Consider the following 12,386-nt stretch of genomic DNA (forward strand, 5'->3'; position numbering starts at 1 on the left):
GGCTCCAAGCACAAATTAGCCCAATGAAGCCCAATACGTGAGTATGGGTATGGTCTGTGTGCTTCGTTTTATCAGAGATAAAGAAATCTTAACAAAAACAATAAGATTCCAGAACATTTAGTCCACACGTATGGAGTCAGACTCCATACAGATGTTTAATTGGATTTTTAACGTCATGTTTTACACACAAGATTAATCAGTTCACAAGATTATATCAAACACAGTCATGGACAATTTTGTATCTCCAGTTCACCTCACTTGCATGTTTTTGGACTGTGCGAGGAAACTGGAGCACCCGGAGTAAACCCACTCAGACACGGGGAGAACATGCAAACTCCACACAGAAAGAACCCAGACCACCCCCCCACCAGGGGATCGAACCCAGGACCTTCTTGCTGTGAGGCGACAGTGCTACCCACTTAGCCACCGTGCTGCCCAGGTAAAATAATACAAAATCTTTTCCAAGTGCTTGGGTGGTGCAGAGGTCTGTAGTGCTAGCCCACCACCGCTGAGATCAGAGTATGATTCACGGCTGTGCTATCGAATAGCACCTGTTTATGAGGCCTCAGCTGCTGGGAATGAATTTAAATAGGCTTTTTAACCAAGCACATTAGTCGAATTATGACTTCCTTGTCGGTAAACCGAGTGATCTCTGACATCATTACTGAGCCTCGCTGTTTGTAAAAATATTTGCTAAATGAACTAAACTTTACTTTTAATGAATTATGAAGGAAGAAGACTGTTAATGACAAACGTGCCAGAAAAATGCTTTTATTTCCTAAAGTTCTAACTTATTCTGACAGTCCTATTACTAAAGAACTTAATATGAAACTCTTCACTTCTTCCACTCTTTTAGAAAACACTTACAATCATGAGAAATACTCAAAGAAATAAAAAAACTACCATTTACCAGAACGTTCTAGAAATATCTAAAGGTTGTATATAACAGTGCCATACTGCCTCCTACTGGATCTGTGTTGTGCATTACAACCTGACACCAAACATTACCATTTCTGAAATTAAAAACAAAACAAAGTTTAACTACACACTGCATGTACACAATGTGATCATATGTATGTGGACTCCTGACCATGAGTCTATTGGAGATCCCCTTGCAAAACCACGCCCTTGGCCACTATACAAGCAACCATAAAAGCCTATACATTTCTGGGAAGGAGTGTGAATTTGGGCCTATTAATAGAGTAATATAAAGAGTAATATTTAGTAGGTATTTAAGGTCATGTTTCACACACGTTGATTACATTCATGACAAGACAGGTAATTACTGTTTACACAAGATTCATCAGTTCAAGTCTAATGTCAAACACAGTCATGGACAATTTTGTATCTCCAATTCACCTCACTTGCATGTCTTGGACTGTGGGAGGAAACTGGAGCTTCCAGAGGAAACCCATGCAGACACCAGGACCGCTCCACCTGGGAATCAAACTCAGGACCTTCTTGCTGTGAGACAACATTGCTATTTACCCAGCCGCCCATTAAGAGTAAAAAAGTAAGAGTACTAAAATAATAAAGTAACGTTTGTTTGTTTATTAAGATTTTAACGTCATGTTTTACACTTTGGTTACATTCATGACAGGAACGGTTGTTACTCATTACACAAGATTCATCAGTTCACAAGGTTTTATCGAACACGGTCTTGGACAATTTAGCATCTTCAATTTATCTTACTTGCATATCTTTGAACTGTGGGAGGAAACCGGAGCTCCCGGAGGAAACCCATGCAGACATGGGGAGAACATGCAAACTCCACTAATAAAGGACCCAGACTGCTCCACCTGGGAATCAAACTCAGGACCTCCTTGCTGTGAGGCGACAGCGCTACCAACTTAGCCACCGTGCCGCCCAATAAAGTAATGTTAAAGTATTTGTAATGTATGAATCCCTGGAAGACTTGGCTTACAGTAGATGTTCCAATTGATCATGAAGTTGTTAAGTAGAGTTAGGAACAAAAATCTGTTCAGGACACTGAAGTTCAACCACACCAAACTTATTAAGCATTTATGAAAATTGGTTTGGCACAGCCATTCTAGAACAGAAAAGGGCCTTCCCTAAACTCTTGCAACCCAGGGTAGAAGCATTAAATTTTATAATATTTTTATCTAATTTATAAAAATAAAATTATTTTATCTAATTTATTTTTATACACTTGTTAGCTCGACTCACTAATTGAAAAAGATGCCCAGATCCTTTCAACCAAACAGTGTTCTTGTTTGTACATTTGTATTGAGGGCAGTTTCTCCAAATCTAGCTGTTTCTAATTCTCACTTGTAACTTCCACCCTGAAAGAGAAGCACTTTACTTACTAGTGATAGTAAAGCCCATCATGCTCCCCTCCAACACACCTTTTCACCAGATAGAGGTAAAGTCGCACAGAGAGCCATAAAGCGTACAAATAGACTCACCGCTGTGAGCCAACCCATTGTGCAGGCGCCTCCAACAAAGCCAGCAGAGGCTGCATTTGCAGCAGCAATGTCAAACCCCATGACAACGACAAACCTCATCAACCTCCCTCTGTGAGCTCAGGCAACTGTGCCTGTTGAACGCCTGGCTAGCTTGATAGCATGGCTAAGATTCCATCTAGAGAACTGGAGATATTTGCTGTGGTGGGCGGGCGTGCTAGACTGCTGCGTTATGAACTGATTTTACAGCACTTTAGATAGCAATTTTAATTTAAAAAGTGCATTTTAATAATGATAAAATTTTGATGTATTCACATACGTTTCATGGTTTTTAAAAATAATTGTATGACAATCGCTTTTGTCATCACAAAGACCAGTGCCAGAAGCAACCATGTGATCATTTCTTTAACGAATCAATGAGGAACGCCCTCTGGGCAACAATGACACCAATGTATACTGACGTATTGCATTTAAAATAAAAAGAATGAAAAGGTCAGCAGTAAACTTGGTGAAAGTTCAATCACAGTGTACTTCAAGCACAGTGGCAAGCTGTAAAAACCAAGCACCAAAGCAGTAAACGTGCATGACACTCATGGTAGCACAGCGGACAAGGCAAGCACTGCCTGTCTCCATAGGAAACAATGGCACAGTCAGCACAAATGCTGTTTTGCTGTGTATGATGTCAATGCAGCCTTACACATTTACATCAATGACACCTGCAATAGAATCAACCACTGATAAACTCACCTGTGATGGGGATTCCTCCCAGACCTGTACTATGTTGCAGCTGCTGCTGTTGAGGTGGCAGACTTAAGTCCAAGAAACTGCTGTGTTGTGTGACGCTGTGGTTCAAGTGTGAGAGGTTGCTGCGCGCTGACATTGCCAGCCAACTGTGACGTGATGCCTGTGTGTGCCCAGAGAAGCTGAATGAGGCATAACCCGGTCGCTGAGAATGCTGAGGATGCTGAGGATGTTGGGAGAAGGCGCACAGGGTCAGCCCACAGTTCGGGGGAATGTGTATAGATGAGACAGGATGCAGCTGAGGAGCCTTGGCAATGGGAGCACTGTGGTGCGAGTTGGGTATGTGAGGTGGGAAACCTGGCGCAGGGGGCACATGATTTGGAAATGAGGTTGAGGTTTTGTCCTGCAACGACAGCTCGTTCTCCATAAGGTCGGCCAATGCCTTGCTTGTGATGTCAAAGGGGTCAAAGCCAAGGTCATCTTCCTGCTGTTTGGTGGAGGAGCCGAAGCCGAAGGCTGCCTGCCAGTCTGTGGAGGATGAGACTGGTATGGTATCTGCCAAATGAAAACAGAATGCAATTAATAACGTACTTAAATATTCTCACAGAAAAGTAGCTCTCTTTAGGCATCCCTAAGACAAGCTGATCTATCCACTAACAGATTTAAACAAATTTTAGTTACATATACGTATGAAAGACTTGCTTTGACATGTTTCTTTTTAAAAGCCACTAGTGATGGTCATTTTCACATTGCGGAAATCCAAAGAGAATCAGCAAAAAAAGCATAGAATTTTTTATGTAACCCATGTTTCATGATTAAGTGGGTTTTTTACGGCATGGCTGCTTGTAGACTATTTCCATGGCAGCAACTGTTTGAATAGAACAGGATACTGTTTATTACTTAATAGTTGCATCTGTTGTCTGGTGGTTTGTTTATTTGTTTATTAGGATTTTAACGTCATGTTTTACACTTTGGTTACATTCATGACAGGAATGGTAGTTACTCATTACACAAGGTTCATCAGTACACAAGGTTATATCGAACAAAGTCTTGGACAATTTAGTGTCACCAATTCACCTCACTTGCACGTCTTTGGACTGTGGGAGGAAACCGGAGCACCCGGAGGAAACCCACGTGGACATGGGGAGAACATGCAAACTCCACACAGAAAGGACCCGGACCACCCCACCTGGGGATTGAACCCAGGACCTTCTTGCTGTGCGGCGACAGTGCTACCCACTTAGCCACCGTGCCACCCTTGTCTGGTGGTAATCAGATGTGCGTTTCAGTTTTATTAGTGATATGAATTTAAGCAGTGAATCTGCTTTAGTGGGTTGAATATTTACTGTATGGTGCCTGCTCTTGTGGCTGTAGGCAGTGCACTCTATTAACACATGTTTGTTTGTGAGTGGGCTTTGGCGTGATTCGCATTGTGGGGGACCTTTGCCACTTATCAGGAATGTGCGCGTTATACTTGTAGGTGAGATTCGGATTCTAGCGTACATGAGCTGATCCCATCAGTGTTAAAAAAAGTTGTCATTCTGCTACACATTCTGTTTGTTAATGATGTGTGTGTTCCATTTAACTAGCCATCTATTTTTATGTAGAAGGTTAATGTGGACTTGGTGTCTGTTGGTGGGGTGTTAAAATTGTTCCACTTGTTCTGGTTCCAAATAGATGAAAGGGGGAAAGATAAGTCTGCAATGTTATTTTCTGCTATTAAAATGATAAAATAAATAAGTAGATACATATACTCAAAATAACATGACCTTTGTCATGAATAAACTGCGTGTTTTTGATCTCTTAGCTACATTTGGAATTTTTTTGGTAAAATATTAGTGTGTAAGAGAAAACTTGCACAAATAAAAATAAATACATGTATTGTTGCCGAGAAAGATCGTTTGACAACACAGATTTTACACTGATTCACCTGTTAATTAGCAGTTGCTTGTTTCACCCTTTTCATTTTCAGAAATTGAATGCAGGTGTAACTAATAAAGTGCAAGTTAAGTGCATCACCCTAGGGTGCATCTGAAATTGCATACTTAAACTGCTCAGTCGGTACGCAAGTGTGCAGTATGCACGCAACCTCGTACGTACTACGTCCGCCATCTAACCAACGTCACGTGATGCATGCCGTCTCATCGCCACAGTTATAACAAATTAAAAAGAGGACTAATTTAATTCTGTCGTCCTTCACAAAGCTACTCATAACATTATTCAGGGTTGTACTTAATCATACCATACTCTGATTCTCCGCTTTCTGGCATCTTTCCTTCCGCTCTGAAAGCCTTTGCAGCTCCAGTTGAATTATGGGATAGATTATCGGACCGCAAGTGTGCTGTGTTTCCATACTCAAAAATGGCTGCCCATGCAGTAGGTCATCCGGGTACTACATATTCAGACACACTACCCGCTCTCGCACACTTCTTTCGTGTACAGTTTAGTACGGCAGTATGCGATTTCAGACACAGCCACAGACTAATCATTGGCCCTCATGTTAATGCAACACTGCTGGTGTGAATCAGCGTTAGATTTTAAACCTTTTAACTATTATTAAAAGTACATGAACCACTAGAAATGAGATTTACCCTTCTATATAGTTAGCTAAGCTGCAGTACTGTAAACACAGATCTTTTAATACCCATAAGTTTACTGGTAGCTTGCATGTAGATGATTTAAAGCATAACATACTAGCTAACATCCTTCTGATTTTTGGGATATGAAACATCTGTACTTAACACTGTTAATGAGTCCATTAACAAAGGTGTGGAAATAAACACAACTTGTGTTTGTGTGTCTCTAATGAGAAATCAAGAAGAGCCGTATGATTTGAAATGTGTCTTGCTGACCTGAAGTGAATAAGCTCTGTGGTTCAGGAGCTGTGGGCCAGTCTGTAGTGCTCTGTGTGGAGCTGGGAAAACCTGGTGCGCTGCTGTTGCTGGGGAGGGGGTTTGGATGTCTGAAGTTGCTGTTGTCAGAAAAAAGTGAATGCGACTCAGCGGCCGTTCCATCAAAGGGCAACCGTGACTTTATACCAGGCACGTTGATTGGCACCACAAGACACGGCTTGGTCAGGCCTGGAGGGGGCGACGGTGAGTCACTGCAAGGAATCTGAGGGATGAGATGGTGCGAGTCAAACAGTGAGAGGCAGAAAAAAAAATTAGGAGAGGAGAAAAGCAATCAGAACGAACATGAGGATTCATTAATTGGTCGATTGTTATGAAAATTACCTGCGGCAATGTTTCTCCGTTCTCTATACTGACGACTTCTGGAGATTGATCACTGGGACTGCATAAGAAAAAGAGATGTTTAGTCCTGGAAAGCTTGGGAACTGGCTAAATGTAATTAACTGTCTGAAATTAATCAACCCCTACTGTAAATAATGTTTATTAGCAAATTTACAAACTGCTGTTTGCAATAAACCAATCAAATAAAAACATTTTAAATAGCTCAGCACGGGGCGCCCAGGTGGCGCAGCTGGATATTCCGCTAGCACACCAGCACCGAGTTTCTGAACTCCTCGGTTAGAAACTCGGTGTTGCCACCGGTCGGCTGGGCGCCATCTGGCAGGCATAATTAGCAGTGCCTGCAGCAGATACTAATTGGCCACCGTATCTGCAAGGTGGGGGCCGGACTATGTGTGGGTGGGTGGGTCTCATACGCTGTGTAAGGACCCTGATTGGCGGAAGAGACGCCTGTGCAGAATGCAGGGGCGAGAAGAGGAGGGCTGTACACAAGTCGGAAGAGGCGTGTACAGCGACGTGCTCTCCTTGGATGCAATCTGGTATCTCTCAGCAGCTAAATCGGGAGGAAAATGGGGAGAAAATGCATAAAAATAAACAAATAAATAAAAATCTCAGCACAATAATGCTATGTAGTCCTTCAGTGGTAAGTATGTGGTAGGTAAATATGCTGTGCAAGTTGAAACCTCAGTGCCTGATGCCATCAAATCTTGCTGCAGGTCATTTGCAGTCACTTGAGAGTTTTTGACCACCTGCCTTCTCAGGAATCTGGTGGCAGCCGGCATCTTCTTTCTGCCACATCCTTCTCAGAAGTCTTAGTGCAGCCGGTGGTTTTTTTTTTTAACTTTGAACTTGCAAAATGTGCTTTTCACTGTATCTCTAGGATTTATTTATTGATTAGGATTTTAACGTCATGTTTTTACATTCATGACAGGACAGGTAGTTTACTGGTTACACACAATTCATCAGTTCAAGTATTTTAATGTCAAACACAGTCATGGACAATTTTATATCTCACTTACACGTCTTTGGACTGTGGGAGGAAACCGGAGCTCCCGGAGCCCTCCACCTGGGAACTGAACCCTGGACGTTCTTGCTGTGAGGTGACAGTGCTACCCACTGAGCAACCGTGCCACACCTGTATCTCTAGGAACATTCAGTGCCTTTGCCATCTTTTTGTATTTTTTTCCTTGTTTGTGCAAGGCAATCATCTCTTAACATTTTGAACAACTCTCCTGACTTAAACATATTTTAAACATGCTATAGTATTTAATGTGTTTCGTTCAAATAACACCTGCTGCAATTAATTGAGCCCTTTAGTCAAACCTGATATACAAGTATGTGTTCTTATGAGGGATTCGTGAGGGGGTTGAATAATTCTGAGACTGCAGTAGTCATTAGAAGTGACATTTTGTGTTGGATTTGGAGAAAACTTGTTGTGTTGAGCTGTTTAAATAGTTCCCCTTTGATTGGTTCATTGCAAACAACTAAAAATGTGTAAATTTTGCTGTAAATAAACCTAATTTGCAATAAGGGTTGAATCATTTTCTTTACAACTGTACATGCAGTGCTTTTTGTCTGGCAATGTGATATCTATTGTAATGAAAATGTAAAAGTAGCCTGCTGAAGAATAGATGGTGCAATACTAGGGTAAGAAAAAATGCAATAGTGTGCAATAAATCAATGACCCAAAACAGCCAAACCTTCAGGCTAGACAAGAGAGATTTACACTTCCCAGCCATGAACATGAAGTCAAAATATGTGACACATAATTTTTTACTTTTTTAAATTTATTAGAAAACGCTGACTGCACTGTGTGATTATTGGTGATTGTACCTGGTAGGTTCACAGATTAAGGAGAAAGAAGTGAGGGCTGGGAGGGATCCTAGGCCCAGTTCAGAATCTGGTCCATCTGGAGTCAGGTGTTCACAGTCTGAGCCTCCATCTATAGGCGGGCTCTTGGAGAGATCTGAAACCCCATTGGGTGTCTTTCCTGTGGGCTGTAACGATGGCCATGCATCTTTGTTGATACTATTTGAAAAAAAAGGAGAATCAAACAGAAAAAGAGGATGAGCAAGAGGAGGAAAATGGGTGGAAAGAATGCTTTCTAGGTACCAGTGATTTCACATGTTGAGGGGATGAAGAGATGTAATGAACTTGAAGGTGCAAAACTTTTATCAAAATCTGATGAATTAAAAATACATCAAGAAGACTTCCAACACATGAACCCAAAGTGTAAAAACTCACACCCATAGTCTGTACGTAAAACGGACACAATTAAGTTTTTCAGCCACACCCAGTGCTAATAAAATAGCAATTATCTGAAAAACATAATATGCTTTCAGCCTTTTCCAGCATAACTATGCCTATATGCAAGTGGGCTTTATATAGACATGGTTTCATAAGTTCGTGGTGAATAAACTCCAGTAAACTGCCCAGAGCCCCAACCTCAACCCCATGAACCACATTTGGAATGAATTCGATCATCAATTGTGAGTCAAGACTTCTCATCAAATTAGTGCGTGCATGAATCCTCAGCTAACTGCATGGGCATAAATGATCTTCTGTTTGATCTTCAGGATATTTAATGGCTTGTTCATTGTACCTTTAATTGTGTCCATTCGTCTCGTTGCTGACTGTTCTCTTCTTCTTTTACCTTTAAACCTTCCAAGAATAACAAGCAAGCCTTTCAAGCAAGTCTTTTTCAATGAACCGTTTCTTCTCATAATGGGTTCAAAATAAGGCAGCTAAAAACTGCAATTCTGTATTGTGATAGTGGAATGAAGCCTATTTCACTCTAGATGCAGGAATAATAGTAACAGTAACATACAAAAATATATATAAAAAAATAAGATCATCAACGATGTATTTATTCATTTAAAACAGTGCAACCTAATGTATTTATTCATGTCTGTGCCTCTCCAAACCTCATCAACCTTCCAGCAAACCCCTCAGTCATCTTCAGCAATACTAAAACGTCAAAAACTGTCTGAAACACTGTAGGTGTTCAAATAATATCAAAGCGTGACTGTCGGTTTCTACAGATACACACACAGAGAAGGTGGAAAGCATCTTACATCAAAGTAAATACAGCGATTATAGCAACACACCCGCACCCACACCCTTTTTACTCCACAAAACATCTGAAGAATTTCTGTGATTTCTGGTACCAGAAAATCTGCAGCATGCCCTGTACTTTGTAAGGTGGATCGTCCTACATGGCATCCAGATGCCCTTTCTAGTGCAGGTAAACACGGCACACAAGCCTGGCCATGTAGATGCTCTAGGAAAAAGACAGGATTCATCTGACCAGTCGACCTTCTCCCACCGTCCAGTTCAGATGCCTGCAAGCCAACAGTAGACGCTTTTGACGGTGGATAGGAGTTACCATGGGGACTGGCCTGTGACTATGCAGCACTATACACAGAAGGTTTCAATGCACTGTGTTGAAATATTCAGCTCATCACCAATATTAAAATAAATAGCAATTTGAACCACAGTAGCCCTTCTGTTTGTCTGTTCCAGATACCGTAACCTTCGTGTCCTCTGGCATCAATGAATGTCAGCCACCCAACAACCTGTCAGCAGTTTGTAGCTTGTTGCATTGTCTGAGGGTACTCACCATGCTGCCTGTGAGCACCCCTTGCGGTTTCAGAGATATTTCAACCCAGCCGTCTGGCCTTAACAATTTGGCCCTTATTAAAGCTATCAGATCTTTAAGCCTGATGTGTACTAGGAGAAACAACTTTTAACATATCCCGGACTACAACATGAACAATTAACAAATAAAGGGTATAGCCATGAACATGCTTCTATTTCACTCTAAAAGCAGTTACAAACCTCTGTACAGGGCCTGATTTGCTCTTTGTCTTCTCCCCTGGTCCAGTGGAGGTCTGCAAAAAGCTGGGGTTTTGTTTGTAGAGCTCTTGTAAAAGTTTCTGTTCATATTCTTGATGCTTTCCAGCCTGCAATGAATAAACACAATTCACTTTAAATCAGTCTCTGACTTTCCACTTCTGAGATATCTGGATCAATATAAGCACACTTTACCTGCATTTCTTCTTTTGTGAAACTAGCTGCCTCATCACCTAGCTCATGTAGATACATGCAGTCTGGTTTGGGACACTGCATGCTTTTTAAAAAGTAACTGCAGTACTTTGTTGTACCTAAAGATGCCTGTAGGGAAAAAAATGATGTAAGTTGCTTTGAACTAACAAAATGAAACCTTTAAGTAGTTCATTAACTATTTTTTTATTTTTTATTATAACACAAACTGAAGTGCCAGAAAAAACTGGTAATACATCCTTACATGTCCTACACATCCTACATGTCCTACACAATCCCACAAGTCCTACACAATCCTACATGCCACACTGCTCTCATAAGTTTGAGATTTTGCCAGAATTCTTGTAGTCACACCCTTAAAAATCCAAACTTTGTTTAATGGTTGGAGCTCATGAGGTGGGTCATAGGATTTCAGAAGTACAAGCAATGTTAAAATTTGCTTAAACTGTGCTAACCATGATAAGCTATTCCATCGATGTCTATTGCTTTATATAAACACTGGCAGACACAACCAATGACTTGCATAAGTGGGGTTGCTATGTATTTTGCATAGGCTTGTCTGTACCTGATTGTCTGGCACTTTAGTTCATGCATGTGTGTATGTATATTATCTATCTATCTATATATCTAAATATCTATATATCTAAATATAAATATACATATATGAGCAACCCATCAGATGCGTGTTTACCTAAGGCCACACTAACTATGAAAAATGTTGATAACCATATAACTTTTCAGTTAAATTGTTAAATAAAACATTGGATTGTATTTTAAAACTATGCAATAAAGAAGCATATTTTTTTGTTCTCCACTGTATGTAGTATACTATTATTGTATTTCAAACATAGACAACAAGAGCAGACCTGACATCTTACCTGACATGGTACAATGTATTTTAATTTAAAAACTGAAAAACAAGCATGTGATAATGTTCTGCACTATGAGCAAATAAAGCCACTTTATACACTTATGAATAACAGACGTCCTGCTTGGGAGCAGATCATACTTTGCATGTGACTATACCTGTGTGCGCACACAGTCTCAATGGGAGCAACATGTGTACCATTTGCACTTCTGGAGGATTAACAAAGGTATTAACACGACCAGGGTTTCCCGCTGTCTTTCTTTTTTTTTCAAGCTGACACCTTATCAGCTTGAACAGGTGTGTATGGGAACACAACAGTAACATCATTACCAGTCACATACATATTGGGCAGTAGTTGCTCAGAAGTTAAAATACTGGACTAGTGATTAGAAGGCTGCCAATTCAAGCCCCACAGCTGCCAGGCTGCCAGTGTTGGACCCTTGAACAGGGCCATTAACCAACAAATGCATAGACTGTTAAGTTCCAAATAAAAAGTGCTTTAGAGAAAAATAAAAATGTAATAATAATTCAGACAAAATCTATTTAGTATTTACTATGAGGTCTGGGACATGGACCATAAAACCAAAAGTATTTGGAATTTTATTTCGTAGGTGTGAATTTTTCATGCCCATCCTAATTAAACATTTGATATGATAGTTTTTGACTGTATTACCTTCAGTGTTCGGCCATCTACTACTACATTGTTGACACACTGTATAGCTCTGAGGGCGTCTTCTGACCGAATATAAGTAACATAGGCACTAGCACTAGGACCCTGAAGAAGAAAGAAAACAAGGCACATTGGGAAAAGTAGGGCAAGACAAATGCACCACAAGCTTTTTGATAAAAAAGATGAAATTGGCACCTCAGTAAAAGACAAATGTAAAGCTCATTAGGAGCTACATATTATAACATCAAGGGCTACAATAAACAACAAATATTACCTGTGAGCCAGCATATGAGGTGCTATTGTTGATGACCACTTTATGGATCTTGCCAAACTTCCCAAAATATTCTGGCCTCTTCAGGACCTAAAAACAGCAT

General features: G+C 40.6%; 1 protein-coding gene across 1 annotated transcript in view; it reads right to left on the minus strand.

Moving 5' to 3' along the window:
• The window catches only part of cnot4b (CCR4-NOT transcription complex, subunit 4b), a 47,485-nt gene that overhangs the window by 16,971 nt on the left and 18,128 nt on the right, over positions 1-12,386 (minus strand). The window contains exons 4-11 of the mRNA XM_062995861.1: positions 12,287-12,373; positions 12,016-12,117; positions 10,460-10,585; positions 10,250-10,374; positions 8,246-8,440; positions 6,398-6,455; positions 6,017-6,278; positions 3,171-3,719 (exon numbers count right to left, since the gene is read on the minus strand). Coding sequence (XP_062851931.1) covers positions 3,171-3,719; positions 6,017-6,278; positions 6,398-6,455; positions 8,246-8,440; positions 10,250-10,374; positions 10,460-10,585; positions 12,016-12,117; positions 12,287-12,373 — 1,504 coding nt within the window. The remainder of the gene's footprint in view (positions 1-3,170; positions 3,720-6,016; positions 6,279-6,397; positions 6,456-8,245; positions 8,441-10,249; positions 10,375-10,459; positions 10,586-12,015; positions 12,118-12,286; positions 12,374-12,386) is intronic.

Source organism: Trichomycterus rosablanca, chromosome 1 (assembly GCF_030014385.1).
Source record: "Trichomycterus rosablanca isolate fTriRos1 chromosome 1, fTriRos1.hap1, whole genome shotgun sequence".
Lineage (NCBI taxonomy): Eukaryota > Metazoa > Chordata > Actinopteri > Siluriformes > Trichomycteridae > Trichomycterus > Trichomycterus rosablanca.